At 44.5% G+C, this 12,774-nt stretch overlaps 1 protein-coding gene across 1 annotated transcript; it reads left to right on the top strand.

The window, feature by feature from the left end:
* The first annotated feature begins 740 nt into the window (after positions 1–740).
* LOC114592317 (zinc finger protein RFP-like) lies at positions 741–11,935 on the top strand. The gene is made up of 7 exons (XM_077922210.1): positions 741–1,375; positions 1,899–1,994; positions 2,296–2,526; positions 5,107–5,129; positions 6,253–6,374; positions 7,531–7,563; positions 9,948–11,935. The coding sequence occupies exons 1-7, from the start codon at positions 941–943 to the stop codon at positions 10,460–10,462; spliced, it is 1,455 nt and encodes a 484-aa protein (XP_077778336.1). The 5' UTR covers positions 741–940; the 3' UTR covers positions 10,463–11,935.
* The last annotated feature ends 839 nt before the right edge of the window (positions 11,936–12,774 follow it).

Below are 12,774 nucleotides of genomic sequence, written 5' to 3'. Positions count from 1 at the left end.
AGGGAGTGAAAGGCGGGATATCAAATCCAAACTCTTCTTCTTCTTCTTCTTCTTTCTCTCGAGGGAGAAGCCCTATGTGCAGGACAGAGATGGGCCGGCCCTTGTGTCAGTCTTGGTGCAACTCTCCCTTTTCAGTCCAGCTTTCTACACAGCACTGATTGGCTTGCTGTTGTGTCAGTCGGGAGAGGAAGCCCGCCTCTTGTCCCTCCCCCAGGCAGCTTTCCCAAAGGAGTCACTTGTTTGGTTCATGTCCTCTGTGAATAAAGTGAGAAAGGGCTGCATTCCTCTCATGGCAACAGGAGAACGGGGCCTTCTCTGCAGTGGCTCCGTGTCTGTGGAATGCTCTCCCCAGCAGGGAAGTTTGCCTGGCGCCTTCACTATACACCTTTAGGCACCAGGCAAAAACGTTCCTTTTTAACCAGGCCTTTGGTTATTCTGCTTGACATCCTATACCCTTTTAAAATATTATTGCGTTCTTGTTTTTATTCTTTTATACATGCGATTTTTTCTGTGAACTGCCCTGAGACCTCCAGGTATACGGTGGTATATAAAGAAGAAGAAGAAGAAGAAGAAGAAGAAGAAGAAGAAGAAGAAGAAGAAGAAGAAGAAGAAGAAGCAGCTGTGAATGGAGCAAGGCGGGGGAGGGGGGCGACAATTCATTCATTAGCCTGCAAAGTGCTCTGAGCCTGACGTGCTGATAGTAAACAAAACTACAGCAAACTCCACCAACTCCCACAGGGAAATGGTTCTTTAAACGAGCAGCCACCAAGGATGGCTTGATATATTTCCACCATAGCAAAGCGGCTCGGAGCTCCACCCATCTCCAAGGCAACAGAGATCCTGAGTAATCACATCTGAATTTCCTGAAAAGGGAACACGCCCATTTGCTGACGGAAAAGAGAGAAAACGAAACCAGCTCCGTCTTCCCGGTGACTCCGCTATGGCTGCAACTCGGGGTCCCGTCCGGGATCTCTGCGAGGAAGCCACTTGCCCCATCTGCCTGGAGTATTTCAGGGATCCAGTGATCATCCCGGAGTGCGGGCACAACTTCTGCCGATCCTGCCTGATCCGGTGCTGGGGGGAATCCGAGGGAGAGGCTTCTTGCCCTCAGTGCAGGGAAAGGGTGGAGCAAGGCAGCATCAGAAAAAACCAGCAGCTGGCAAATTTTGTAGAAATAGCCAAGAAATTCAGCCATCTGGGGGGAAAAGAGGGAAAGGAGGGAGAAGGAAAGGGGAGGGTCTGCGAGAAGCACCAGGAGCCCCTGAAGCTCTTCTGCAAGGAGGACCAAAGCCCCATCTGTGTGGTGTGTGACAGATCCAAGGAGCACAAAAGCCACGAGGTGGTTCCTCTAGAGGAGGCGTCCCAGGAGTACATGGTAGGAAAAGGCAGTGGGTCTTTCTTGGGGGTGGAAAAGCTGCAGACAAGAGGGGCTGGTAATAATAATAATAATAATAATAATAATAATAATAATAATAATAATGTAATGTATTCTCCCCACTTGCAGCCCCAAAGGATTCTTGTGCAGCCTGATAATACTAAACTTCTGAAACTTTATACAATAAACATTTATTTTCTTTTTAAGGGATTTAAAGTGTGCCCAGTGTCCCTCTGCATGCAGGCTGCAGTAACTCCACTGGGAGGAAACATTGCAACATCTAGGATTAATTTAATAAAAGGGAGGGGGGAGATGTTGGAGGTGTGTTGAGTGTGGGGGGCAAATAGCAAAACCCCCATGTTTCTCAGCTCTGATAAAGGGCGGCCCCATTTCTGCCTCCTCTGGGATGAAAAAGGGGAAACTCTGCAAAAGACCCAGGGATGTGGGGCAGGGGGCAAACATACGATTCAGCTTCCTTGTTAATCTGTAATGCAGCCCAATTTAGATTTTATTTTATTTTCAGGATCAGATCAGCAGCTGCCTAGACAATGTGAGGAAGGAGAGAGAGAAAATTCTAGTATTTAAAGCAAGCACAGAAAAGGAAAGCCAAGATCTGCTTGTAAGTATCATTGCTACTTTAAGGTGAAAAAGTGCTATAGTCTTGAATCAATATCTGGTGGGAAAAGAATATGGAATACAGAAAGAGATTTCTTTTTGAACGGTCTGATCTCCTGCAGAGTATGAAAGACCGTTTAAACGAGGGGGTGGGCTTGTAAGTTTTTACGGAGTTCTTTCTCTGCTGAATATGTCAGAAGTAGCCTTCCAATGGAATTTGGATAACTGGCCTCTTCATCCTGCAGGAGCAGACTAGATGCCTGATATTGGCCCACTGTTCTCTTCTTTCAATCTCTTTGCTGCAGAAACAAACAGGTGCAGAGAGGGAAAAGATGGTGGCTGAGATCAGGCGACTGCACCAGTTTCTGGAAGAACAAGAGAAACGTATTCTGGCCCTGATGGCAGAAGTGGAAAAGGAGATTGCAGCCAAAAGGGAGGAGCAGCTGGCCAGACTCTCCAGGGAACTCTCCTCTCTTGACAGCCTCATCCGGGAGATGGAGGAGAAGCTTCAGGAACCAGCAAGTGAACTCCTGCAGGTGAGGCCTCATCCTGATGCGAGAGGGTGGAGTGGGCTGCTTCATAGTACAAGCAGGAGGATAACATGTCTTAGCCCCCACCCCCCAAAAAGCTGCTGCAAGGAAAAGAATTGGTACATGATGGGTGAAAGGCCTGGGGTCACAAAAGGGATCTGCTAGATCAAACCACAGGCCCCTTCATTCTAGTATCATGTTCTCTCTCTTTTTTTTTTTTTTGCAAGTAAATTTTTATTCAAAATTTGTGAAGAAAAAAAAGAAAAAAGTACAAACACATACAAAAATAAACATTTTAACATGACTTATTCATCCTATTTTCATGCTATACAAAAAGAAAAACGTACAATCATACCAACAAATAATATAAACCTTGGGCTCTACTTAGCCTTTGACTTCCCTTCACCCTTTTGGTAAGTATCAAATAAATCCCAGGTAGCGTAATTAGTTTATTAAAGTTTATAGTTATTAGCTGATAGAGTTTTTCTAATACCGCCAGTTCCTCCTATATATCCATTCCAATATATTTCCAAAATTTACTCCAATTTTTTTGAAATTTCTGGTCATCTTGGTCTCGTATTCTGCTTGTTAATCTATCTAGCTCAGCATAGTTAATCATTTTGACCTGCCAGTCACTTACATTAGGTATAGTTTCTATTTTCCAGTTTTGTGCCAGCATAATTCTTGCGGCTGTGGTGGCATAGAGAAATATTTTTTTATCTTCATTTTTTATTTCCTTACCCATAATTCCCAGCAAAAAGGCCTCAGGTCTTTTGGGGAAAGTATATTTAAAAACTTTTTTAAGTTCATTATAAATTGCTTCCCAAAAAACCTTCACCTTGTTGCATTGCCACCACATATGGTAGAGATCTCCCTGCACTTCACCACATTTCCAGCATATCTTATTTTCTGATCTATACATTTTAGCCAGTTTTGCCGGCGTGAGGTACCATCTATAGAGCATTTTCCAAACATTTTCTCTCAGGCTCGTACAGGCCGTAAATTTAATATCTCTATTCCACAATTTCAACCACTTTTCAAACTCGATGTTATAGCCGAAGTCAGATGCCCATTTAATCATTGCCTCTTTGACTTCCTCGTCCTTTGTATGCCATTCCAGTAATATGTCATATAATTTAGACAATGTTTTGTTTTTACCTTCTATTATTTCTATATTGAATTTTGATTTCTTGTCCTCAAAACCCATTTTTCTTTTATCTTGCTTTAACATATCATTCACCTGATGATATTGTAGCCAACCGGTGAATTGATCCTTTATTTCCTCATACGGTTTAAGTTTAAGCCCTTGTTCTGATTTTCTTACCAAATCTTCGTAAGTGGCTGTCTTCCCTTCCATGTTGGTCTTTTTTATTGTTAAAACCTCTACCGGTGAGATCCACCATGGTGTTTTTCTTTCAAGAAGATTCTTATTTCTTTCCCAGACCTGATATATTGGACCCCTGAAAATATGATTTAGGAAAGCCCGATGGACTTTCACCTTCTCATACCAGAGATATGCGTGCCACCCATAGCAATTATTAAAACCTTCTAAATCCAATAGGTCTCTGTTCTCCAATTTTATCCAATCTTTTAGCCAAAGTAGGCACGCTGCTTCATAATATAGACTCAAATCTGGGAGAGCAAAACCTCCTCTTTCCTTTTTATCAGTTAATATTTTCATTTTAATCCTTGGTCTTTTCCCCTGCCAGATGAATTTCATCAGGGTTCTCTGCCATTCTTTACATTGTTTTAAACCTTTAATAACTGGAAGAGTTTGAAATAAAAACAGCATCCTCGACAAAACATTCATTTTAACCACTGCTATCCTCCCTAAAAAGGAAAATTTCATCCTCCCCCATATTTCCAAATCTTTCTTTATTTTTTGCCATGTAACTTCATAATTATCTTTATATAGATTTATGTTTTTTGCCGTGATCCACACTCCCAAATATTTGACTTTTTTCACCACCATGATTTCCACTTTTTGTTCTAGATCTTTCGTTTCTTCTTTAGTTAGATTTTTAACCAGCATTTTAGTTTTATTCTTATTTACCTTAAAACCTGCCACCTCTCCAAATTCCTCAATTATTTGTAGTGCTTCTTTTACGCTATCTTGTGGGTCTTCCAAAGTCAAAACAATATCATCGGCAAAGGCTTTAATTTTAAATTCCCTCTTTCCTACTCTAATTCCTTTCACTTCTGTTGCCTCTCTCAGTCTCTTATTAAGTACTTCCAAAATTATAATGAATAATAGGGGGGATAGGGGGCAACCTTGTCTGGTCCCTTTGTAGATGTTAAAGTATTCTGTTGTATTATTATTTATCACCAGCCTTGCTTTCTGTTCTTTGTATATTGCTTCTAGGCCTCTTCTAAATGTTTCGCCAATTCCCATCCTCTCCAAAACCTTCTTTAGGAAGTTCCACTAGTATCATGTTCTCTCATTGGCCATCCAGAGGTCTCTGAGAAGCCTAAAAAACAGTAGTGCTCTCCAAACCTGTGATCCCCAGCAGTTGCCACTCAGCTGCTTAGTATTTATAACTGACTGCAGAAACGGCTCCACTGACATCTTTCTTTCTTCCCTTCCAGGATATCGGAAGCTTCTTGCAGAGGTAAGTGATGGGAAACCCCTGCTTTATTCTGATGCTACAAAAGTTCCTGTTTAAAGGGTTAGAAACTCACTCTCCAATTAGTCCTTCTAGAAATAGCTTAGGACTCCATCCTTCATTCCACAAGCTCACAGACAAAAACAGGTACACATTTTTGTGGTAGCTATTGGTCCCATCTACTGTAAAATTACAGACAGAAAGCTGTTCCCATTGCATATCTCTGAAGGCCCTTCTCTGTGATGGAATCATTTACTCTGCAATTGATACAAACGGGGGGGACATCACAAAGGGGCTTGTAAATATCTTCACTATAACTTACCCTTAAATATCCAGTGTATTTCAGGTTTCTGCAGGTTCTTCCCCAGATATAGGAACATGAGAAAGGGCCCTGCAGGATCAGGCCAGTGGCCCATCTAGTCCAGTATCCCGTTTTCACAATGATTAAGCAGATGCCAGCGGGAAACCCACAATCAGGATCCGGGCCCCAGAGGACACTCCCCTCCTGTGGTTTCAGCAACTGGAGTTCAGAGGCACCACTGCCTTTGACGCAGCTGTCGCAAATAGCAGCCGCTGAGAGCCTTGTCCTCCAAACAACTTAAGACACTCCTGAATTTTGAGAATCCTTCATGTTCAGAAAATATTGCTTTAATTTCTAATATTTTCTCCATTTTTAAAATCTATCACTGTACTAAAATACATTTATAATGTTAATTGCAAAAGCCATTCTAAAGCATTCTAAACTTCTTTATATTTCAGAAATGCACATCCCAAATCCATTTTATTTTGCTCATTAATCACTTGAAATGCTTCACTAAAACTGGTGTAGTCCTAAAATCTCTGCGTAAGGACCCAGTATTGTTCACTTTTCTTTACAAAATAATAATTTGCATATATCAGCTTTTTTACCTTCAATCTCATATTCATATATTTTCTTCAATATATTTTGGAAGCAGGTGTCTTTCGATTTTCCTTCAACTTCTTAGATGCTTTCTAGATCCACATGTCAGCTAAATGCTCCTTCATGATATACCCATGGTGCCTTTATCATCAGGATGAGACACCTGCCTTGTCAGAAAGCTCCTTGCTTTGGAAGAATGGAGGCTTGACTTTGTTCTTTTCCTCCCAGGTCTCAGGGGAAGGAGAACTTAGAGGACCCTCCTGTGGCTTTTCCTCCTGCCCTGAAGTGGAGGATCTGGGACTTCTGTGATATTAATCCCTTCCTGGAGGGAGTCATGAAGCAGTTCAGAGGTAATGAAGAAGGGCTGCGAGGGTTTTATACTGGGCATTTAAAATTGCTCATGAAAGGCTCCAGGTCATTAGCAGTGCCAGGAAAATGGAATGTTTATTCCTTTTCAATATCTAAAAGTCACACTTTCATATGTAGATGACTCACAACTGATTTTTCTTATGCAATTGAAAGAGGGGGATAACCCCTTCTTGCTGGGCTCTGGAAGCTCCTGCGAGATCTTGGGGGAGCCTCCCAGATTCCAGTCAGCAAGGTAAAGGGCTTGAAAGTTCTTGCCATGAAGCGTTTAGCCGCCACGCAAATCACTTTTAAGACCTCAACCATGATTACTGGGCTCTGAGAGTCTCCTGCGAAATCTCATGGGGCCATCTTGAGATCTCAGATGGCAGGGGTGATTCTGGGGTTTTTCTGACTTTGCACAATTTGCCTTTATGCACAATCCCCAGGAATGTAACCCTCCCTTAAGTTCCAGGTTCTCTGTAAAAATTTGTCCTTGACCTCTTCACTTCTCTCAGCCAGGCCTTAGGTGCTTTCACGCATCTCACCTATTTCCCAAGCAGCCTCATCTACAGCTTTTCGGGCATCTCCTCTGTACCTTTGCCCCTGAGATTAATGGGGGGGGGGCAGGAAGGAGGGGGGCTGTCCAGGAGCCAGCCAGGAGCAGAGGGGACTGGGGTCTCACCTATTTCCCAAGTAGCCTCACCTACAGCTTTTCGGGCATCTCCTCTGTTCCTTTGGCCCTGGGATTGATGTAAGGGGGGCAGAAGGAGAGAGGGGGGCCGTCCAAGAGCCAGCCAGGAGCAGAGGGGTTGAGGCCTCCCATCCTGGAACAGGCATGTCTGGATCTTGTTGTTGATGGGGAGATCTTCTGGGGGTCCTGCTCCTCCTCACAAGATTTGGGCAGGTCTGAACCATGACATCACCCCTGCCCTGGTTATGCAGGGAAAACCAGCATGGAGAGTTTCTGTTTAAGGTAGGTTTCAGGTAGGTTTAACTGCCAACTCCCATAATCTCCAGCTGGCATGGCCAGTGGTTAGGGATGATGGGACTTGTAGTCCACAACACCTGGCTACAAGCTCATGAGCTCATATTGTTTTTCCAGGTTTGTGATCTGAATGATAGTGTGATGCTAAATCTCTGTTCCCTTTTCTCTTCCAGACACTGTGGAATATGGACTTCAGCTGCAAAAGGGTACTTTTAATCATAATAATAATTTATTATTCATACCCTGACCATCTGGCTGGGTTTCCCCTGCCATTTTCCCATGCACAAATTCGGGAGAGAGGGGATCTGCTTCTCAAAAGACCAGGCCACTGCACCTCTTCCGTCCATGCCTTATTTTCCCTTATTTCCCAGAGGCATCTGTTCCGTGAGAGCAGCATGCTGGGCTAGAGGGGCTCTTGGCCTGATCCTGCGGACTCTTAGGAAGCCCCCAGCCCAGGACGGCTGGCTTTTCTGTGCCCAATCTCCATAAGACACAGGGGTGGTGTGAAGCCAAAGGCTCCCGGCACATGAGGGGGAAATATCCCTTTGAGCCATACAAGATCCCCACCCCTTTTATGTAAGAGTGGGAAATGCATGAACACAAATAGCTCAGAAAATGGCTGCAACAACCTTTGGGGGGCGAGAAGGTGAATGGGTTCTGGTGTCAGTGGAGGGAGCTGGGGGCTGCCTGAGTGTGAACTCCAGGGGTCCGGCTTCCCTGCAAGATGGGGGGGGGTGTCTTCCCTCAGCTTTTGTATTGGAGGGGAGACATGACTTCTCTTCTTAAACTAGAGAAACCTGAATAAACTTAAAAGAGCAGGGCAGAATTACACCACAGACCAGGGGAGAAAGGGCTCAATGGGAAGACAGAAGTCCAGTCTGGCCTGATCCTGAAGACCACAAAAAAGGGAATCATAAGAGCTGTAAAAGGTGCAGCAGATGGCAGCATAAAGGAATCTCTTACTTATCTTCAAAATTATATTCTGGGATTCTTTTAGACAACAGCAGTGAGTAAAAAACATAAAAATCAATTCAACAATAAACTGGAAAAACACATTATTACATTTAACAAAAAACAAAAAAAGGCTAATAACAACACTGGCAACATCCAATATCCCACTTAATTTCCAAAGGCCGCTGTACAAATGTGTGTCTTTAAAAAGAAATTACTTGACTAACATTCCCTAACCGGAGGGGGGCACGGGACTGCAGAGCAGATCTTCTTTCTAGCCCATTACATTAAAAAAAAAAGAGTAATAGCAGCATTGGCAACATCCCACATCACACTTAATCTCCAAAGGCCACTGTGGAAATGTGTGTCTTTAAAAAGAAATCACTTGACTAACCGGGGGGGGGGGGGGACGGGGATGACAGGACTGCAGAGCAGATCTTCTTTCTAATGTCCACCAGCCTGACCAAGTTTAAATGGGCTTCTCATTGTGCTTCCACTGCCCACCTTTCCCATAGATGTGAGGAACAGTGAAGAAAAAGATGAATCATATAGCCAATCAGGTCTGGGGAGCCAGGATGGGGTCTTTGCGTTGAAGGTGACAGGTGGGAATGGCACTTCCTAGGTTTTACTGGGTTTGGCTTTAATAAGGGTGTGTGTGTCGACCTTTATCTTGGGATTGCAACAATAAATGCATCAACGCAGTTCTTGTGAAAAGAAAGCCATTCATATAAATGATGTAATAGATGCCAATTTGAAAGATAGAACTATCCATTTTCTGCATCGCTCTAAGCAAACCACAAGCGATAATCGAGTTTCTTCTTGGCTGACTGCTCATGGTTTGCCAGGGGGAAACAGACCATAGGCCCACACTGCAGAACGTGGAAGGGAGTCCCTCAGAAGGTGGTGGACTCTCCTTCCTTGGAGGTTTTTAAGCAGAGGTGGGGTGGCCCCCTGTGGTGGATGCCTTAGTTGGGATCCCTGCATTGGAGGGGTTGGACTTGTATACCTGGTTACTTCCAACTCTTCCAACTCTACGATTCTACATTGCGCTGTCAAGAATGCCAAGTAGGACATTTCACACAAAAGGTGGTCAGGGAAGCCCAACCACTTTCTTGCTTTTTATAAACTACCTGGAAGGATGGCCTATAACATCACATTAAATATGTAACTGAAATTGGAATGGTGGTTACAAAGAGGGTGAAAACACCTACCAGATTTACCTGGCATGTCCAGCATGGTCTGCCATGTGATGTGAGGTAAAAGATTAAGGTGTGAATTAGAGTCCCTGCTTTTGCTCCCTTCTGCCATGAACTGTGGGGGGTGGGGCCTTAGACAAGCCACTGTCTCTCAGCCTCAGTCCTCCCCTCTGAAAAATGGGCATAGTAAGATTGACTCAACTTACAAGGTCTTTGCAAGGGTTCTATGTAGATAATGTGTGCTAAGTACTTTGAACCCTTGAAAGCACTGCAGATGTTTCAAGAATCCTTATTAAGAACTTGATGAACATCCCTGTCTCAAATGCAGAGCCCTGGAGTCCCTGTTCATTTCAGAGGGGATGCTGTTTCTGTCACGTGCCTAAAGAAAAGTCAGCTTCCCCGTTGACGTCGTTTCTCTTCTCTTTCCTCCTCTGCCCCCACAGAAAACGTAGCTTTGGATCCAGACACAGCACATCCCTGGCTCATCCTGTCTGAGGATCGAAAGAGTGTGAGACAGGGGGAAGTGCGTCAAGACCTGCCAGACATCCCTGAGAGATTTGACACATGTCCCTATGTGCTGGGAAGTGAGGCCTTTGAGGAAGGCAGACATTTCTGGGAAGTGGCTGTGGGGAGCAAGGCGCAATGGGCCGTGGGGGTGGCCAGAGAGTCTGTGAAGAGGAAAGGCAAGTTCATCGCTGGTCCTAAGGAAGGGATCTGGCGCATAGGGAAGTGGAGTGATCAATACAGGGTCTCCAACCGCAGTGGGCCCCCTGTTTCGATTCTGGGTGGGGAGCCCAAGAGGATCCGAGTGTCCCTGAACTGTGAAGGGGGGCGGGTGTCCTTTTACGATGCTGATACAGCAGCCCTTCTCCACTCATTCTCAGAAGCCTCCTTCTCTGGAGAGACCCTCCAGCCCTTCTTTTACTTGAGTGAGGAAGGGAACCTGATACTCTCTTGACTGAGTGTTCAGAGAGGCAAACGTATATTCATTTCCATCATGGCACATTCAGTCTCCAGGACTGAGCTGACAAGCACTTGAGAAACCATATTTGCAGAACTGTGATTGGCCATCCCTTGTGTCAATCATGATGCAACTCTCCCTTCTCAGGCCAGCTTTGTAAATGACACTGATTGATTAGGTCCCCTGTCAGTCTCCAAACTTGCCTGTTTTCTCTCCCTTGGGAATGGGCTATTTGTGTCAGTGCAGGAGGTGCAAGAAAATAATTTAGGAAACAACAGCAACCCCCCCCCCACACACACACATTCCTGTTTCGATATACAGTGGTACTTCAGGTTACATACGCTTCAGGTTATATATGCTTCAGGTTACAGACTCCGCTAACCCAGAAATAGTAGCTCGGGTTAAGAACTTTGCTTCAGGATGAGAACAGAAATCAGGCTCTGGCGGCGCGGCAGCAGCGGGAGGCCCCATTAGCTAAAGTGGTGCTTCAGGTTAAGAACAGTTTCAGGTTAAGAACGGACCTCCAGAAAGAATTAAGTACTTAACCCGAGGTACCAGTATAGTTCTCTCTCCATCCTCCAACTTAAGATTTCTAGAGACAATACCATCTTTTATGAATGCACTTGTATCATTTAAATCTTCCTCAGCCTCAGTCCTGATCTCAGATTTCCTTTCCTTCCCCAAAGCCTCTACTGCCATGGAGATGGAAGCTCCAAAATTCCCTTTTTCTTTCTTTTCTTTTGCTGCTTCTCCGGGAAGCTTACGTGGCAAATCAGCAAGATCAGAGACCTGTTTTTTGGTTGAGTACAGTCGGCCCAAAACTCACACGCAACTTACTTTTGTGATCTCAGCCTGGAGCCCTTCGTCAAAGCAAATTAATAAATAGAAAGAGGGCAAGAGACTGGGAAACACTGTTGGAAGGGACTGTGCGAGATCTCTCAGGAGTCTCCAGAGCCCAATGGGGGGAGGGCTTCGGCAGTGGGGAGAAAGAGTTTCTAAGTCCACCTTGCTTCCCGGCCTCTAGAAAGGTCAAGATCTCTGGCTTTGGACAAGTAAGGATGGTTGCTTGGGGGGCATTTTTGATGGTCTTCCTGACTTATTCAATATTGCCCTTCCATACACGAAGAGTCGGACACGACTAAACAACAACAAAAGTGCTGACCCCAGGAATGTCCCCCCCCCCCACGTAGGTCTTGGGCCTCGAGGTAACAAAATCCCCTCTGACAATGAGGAGCATCTGTCAGAGGTTCTGAATGACAATCTAGACTAGAGACTTTCAGGGGGTGGGGGGTAATTTCCCATGTATACAATTATTTTCTCCAAGCTGCTTTGTAGTGAACAGTCAGATACTTATATGTATTTTTAGAAATCACCTCTTCTTATATTTTTGTATAACGGGCCTGAAAGTATTTGGGGATATGTTTCATGTGCTAACATGTTTGATTCTATTAAAGATTGTACTTCTTGTTACTCCTTTGTTGTTCCACGTGACACTTCCTCCAGGGATTTTAGGAGGGTGATCTCCTGTTTTATCCTCAGAGAAACCCTGTGAGGTAGAAAAGGCTCAGCTGAGAGTCTTAGAAAAAGGAGAAACATTCAAGTTTATGGTCAAAAGGGATTTGAACCTGGGCCTTGTCATCCCAAGTCTGGGTACTCAGAATTTGAAATCTTAACAAGGGTCCCTTCAGGGATGTGTTTGAAAGCCCTCCCTGCAAAGCTCCTCTATATGTTGTAGCTTCTCTTCAGACCTTCCTGTGTTTGCCATGAATGTCTGCAGGAGGAGTCAATCCAGTTTGGGTGAGGGGCAGATTTCAGGGGCTTCCCTGCATAAGCTCCTATTTTGCACCTGGGTCCATTTCTGGATCTCAGCATTCCGATTAAAAATGAAAGTCAATCCCCCAAGTCTGAAGTCTGCCCATCCCTTTATTTGTGGGAATCCCACCACCAGGAGAGAAGCGAGTCTCAGCCGTATCTGCCATGTCAGGGAGAGAGCAGGTGTCCTATAGACACCCTACTTTTTAACACAGAGACAATGGAAGGGGGAAAACTCAAAAGAATGCCAATTGCAATAGTTCCCATCCCATTTTCAACAGAAGCATTGCAAACAGATGGGGCAACAAATTGGCAGAGGCGTTTCCATTCAACATTTTTATCATAGTCACCCAAATGGCAATTCTCAAATCAGAAGAGGAAGCGAAAACAGCACATCTTTCTAATCTCTTCTGAGCTGTATGGAGCAAACAAGAAATTAAACCTACAGCCCTGTGCCCACATCCCTGGGATAAATCCCTTTGAATTTACTCTTGAGT

This window comes from Podarcis muralis, chromosome 2 (assembly GCF_964188315.1).
Source record: "Podarcis muralis chromosome 2, rPodMur119.hap1.1, whole genome shotgun sequence".
Taxonomy (NCBI): Eukaryota; Metazoa; Chordata; class Lepidosauria; order Squamata; family Lacertidae; genus Podarcis; species Podarcis muralis.
This window is presented reverse-complemented; position numbering and strand designations above follow the sequence as displayed.

What these genes read in the sequence shown, in the direction of transcription:
- LOC114592317 (XM_077922210.1), top strand. Translation starts at nt 941, where the DNA reads ATGGCTGCAACTCGGGGTCCCGTCCGGGATCTCTGCGAGGAAGCCACT. An exon ending in AGGAAAGCCAAGATCTGCTT is followed by an intron (nt 1,995 to 2,295) that starts GTAAGTATCATT and finishes TCTTTGCTGCAG; the next exon opens with AAACAAACAGGTGCAGAGAG. An exon ending in ATCGGAAGCTTCTTGCAGAG is followed by an intron (nt 5,130 to 6,252) that starts GTAAGTGATGGG and finishes TTTTCCTCCCAG; the next exon opens with GTCTCAGGGGAAGGAGAACT.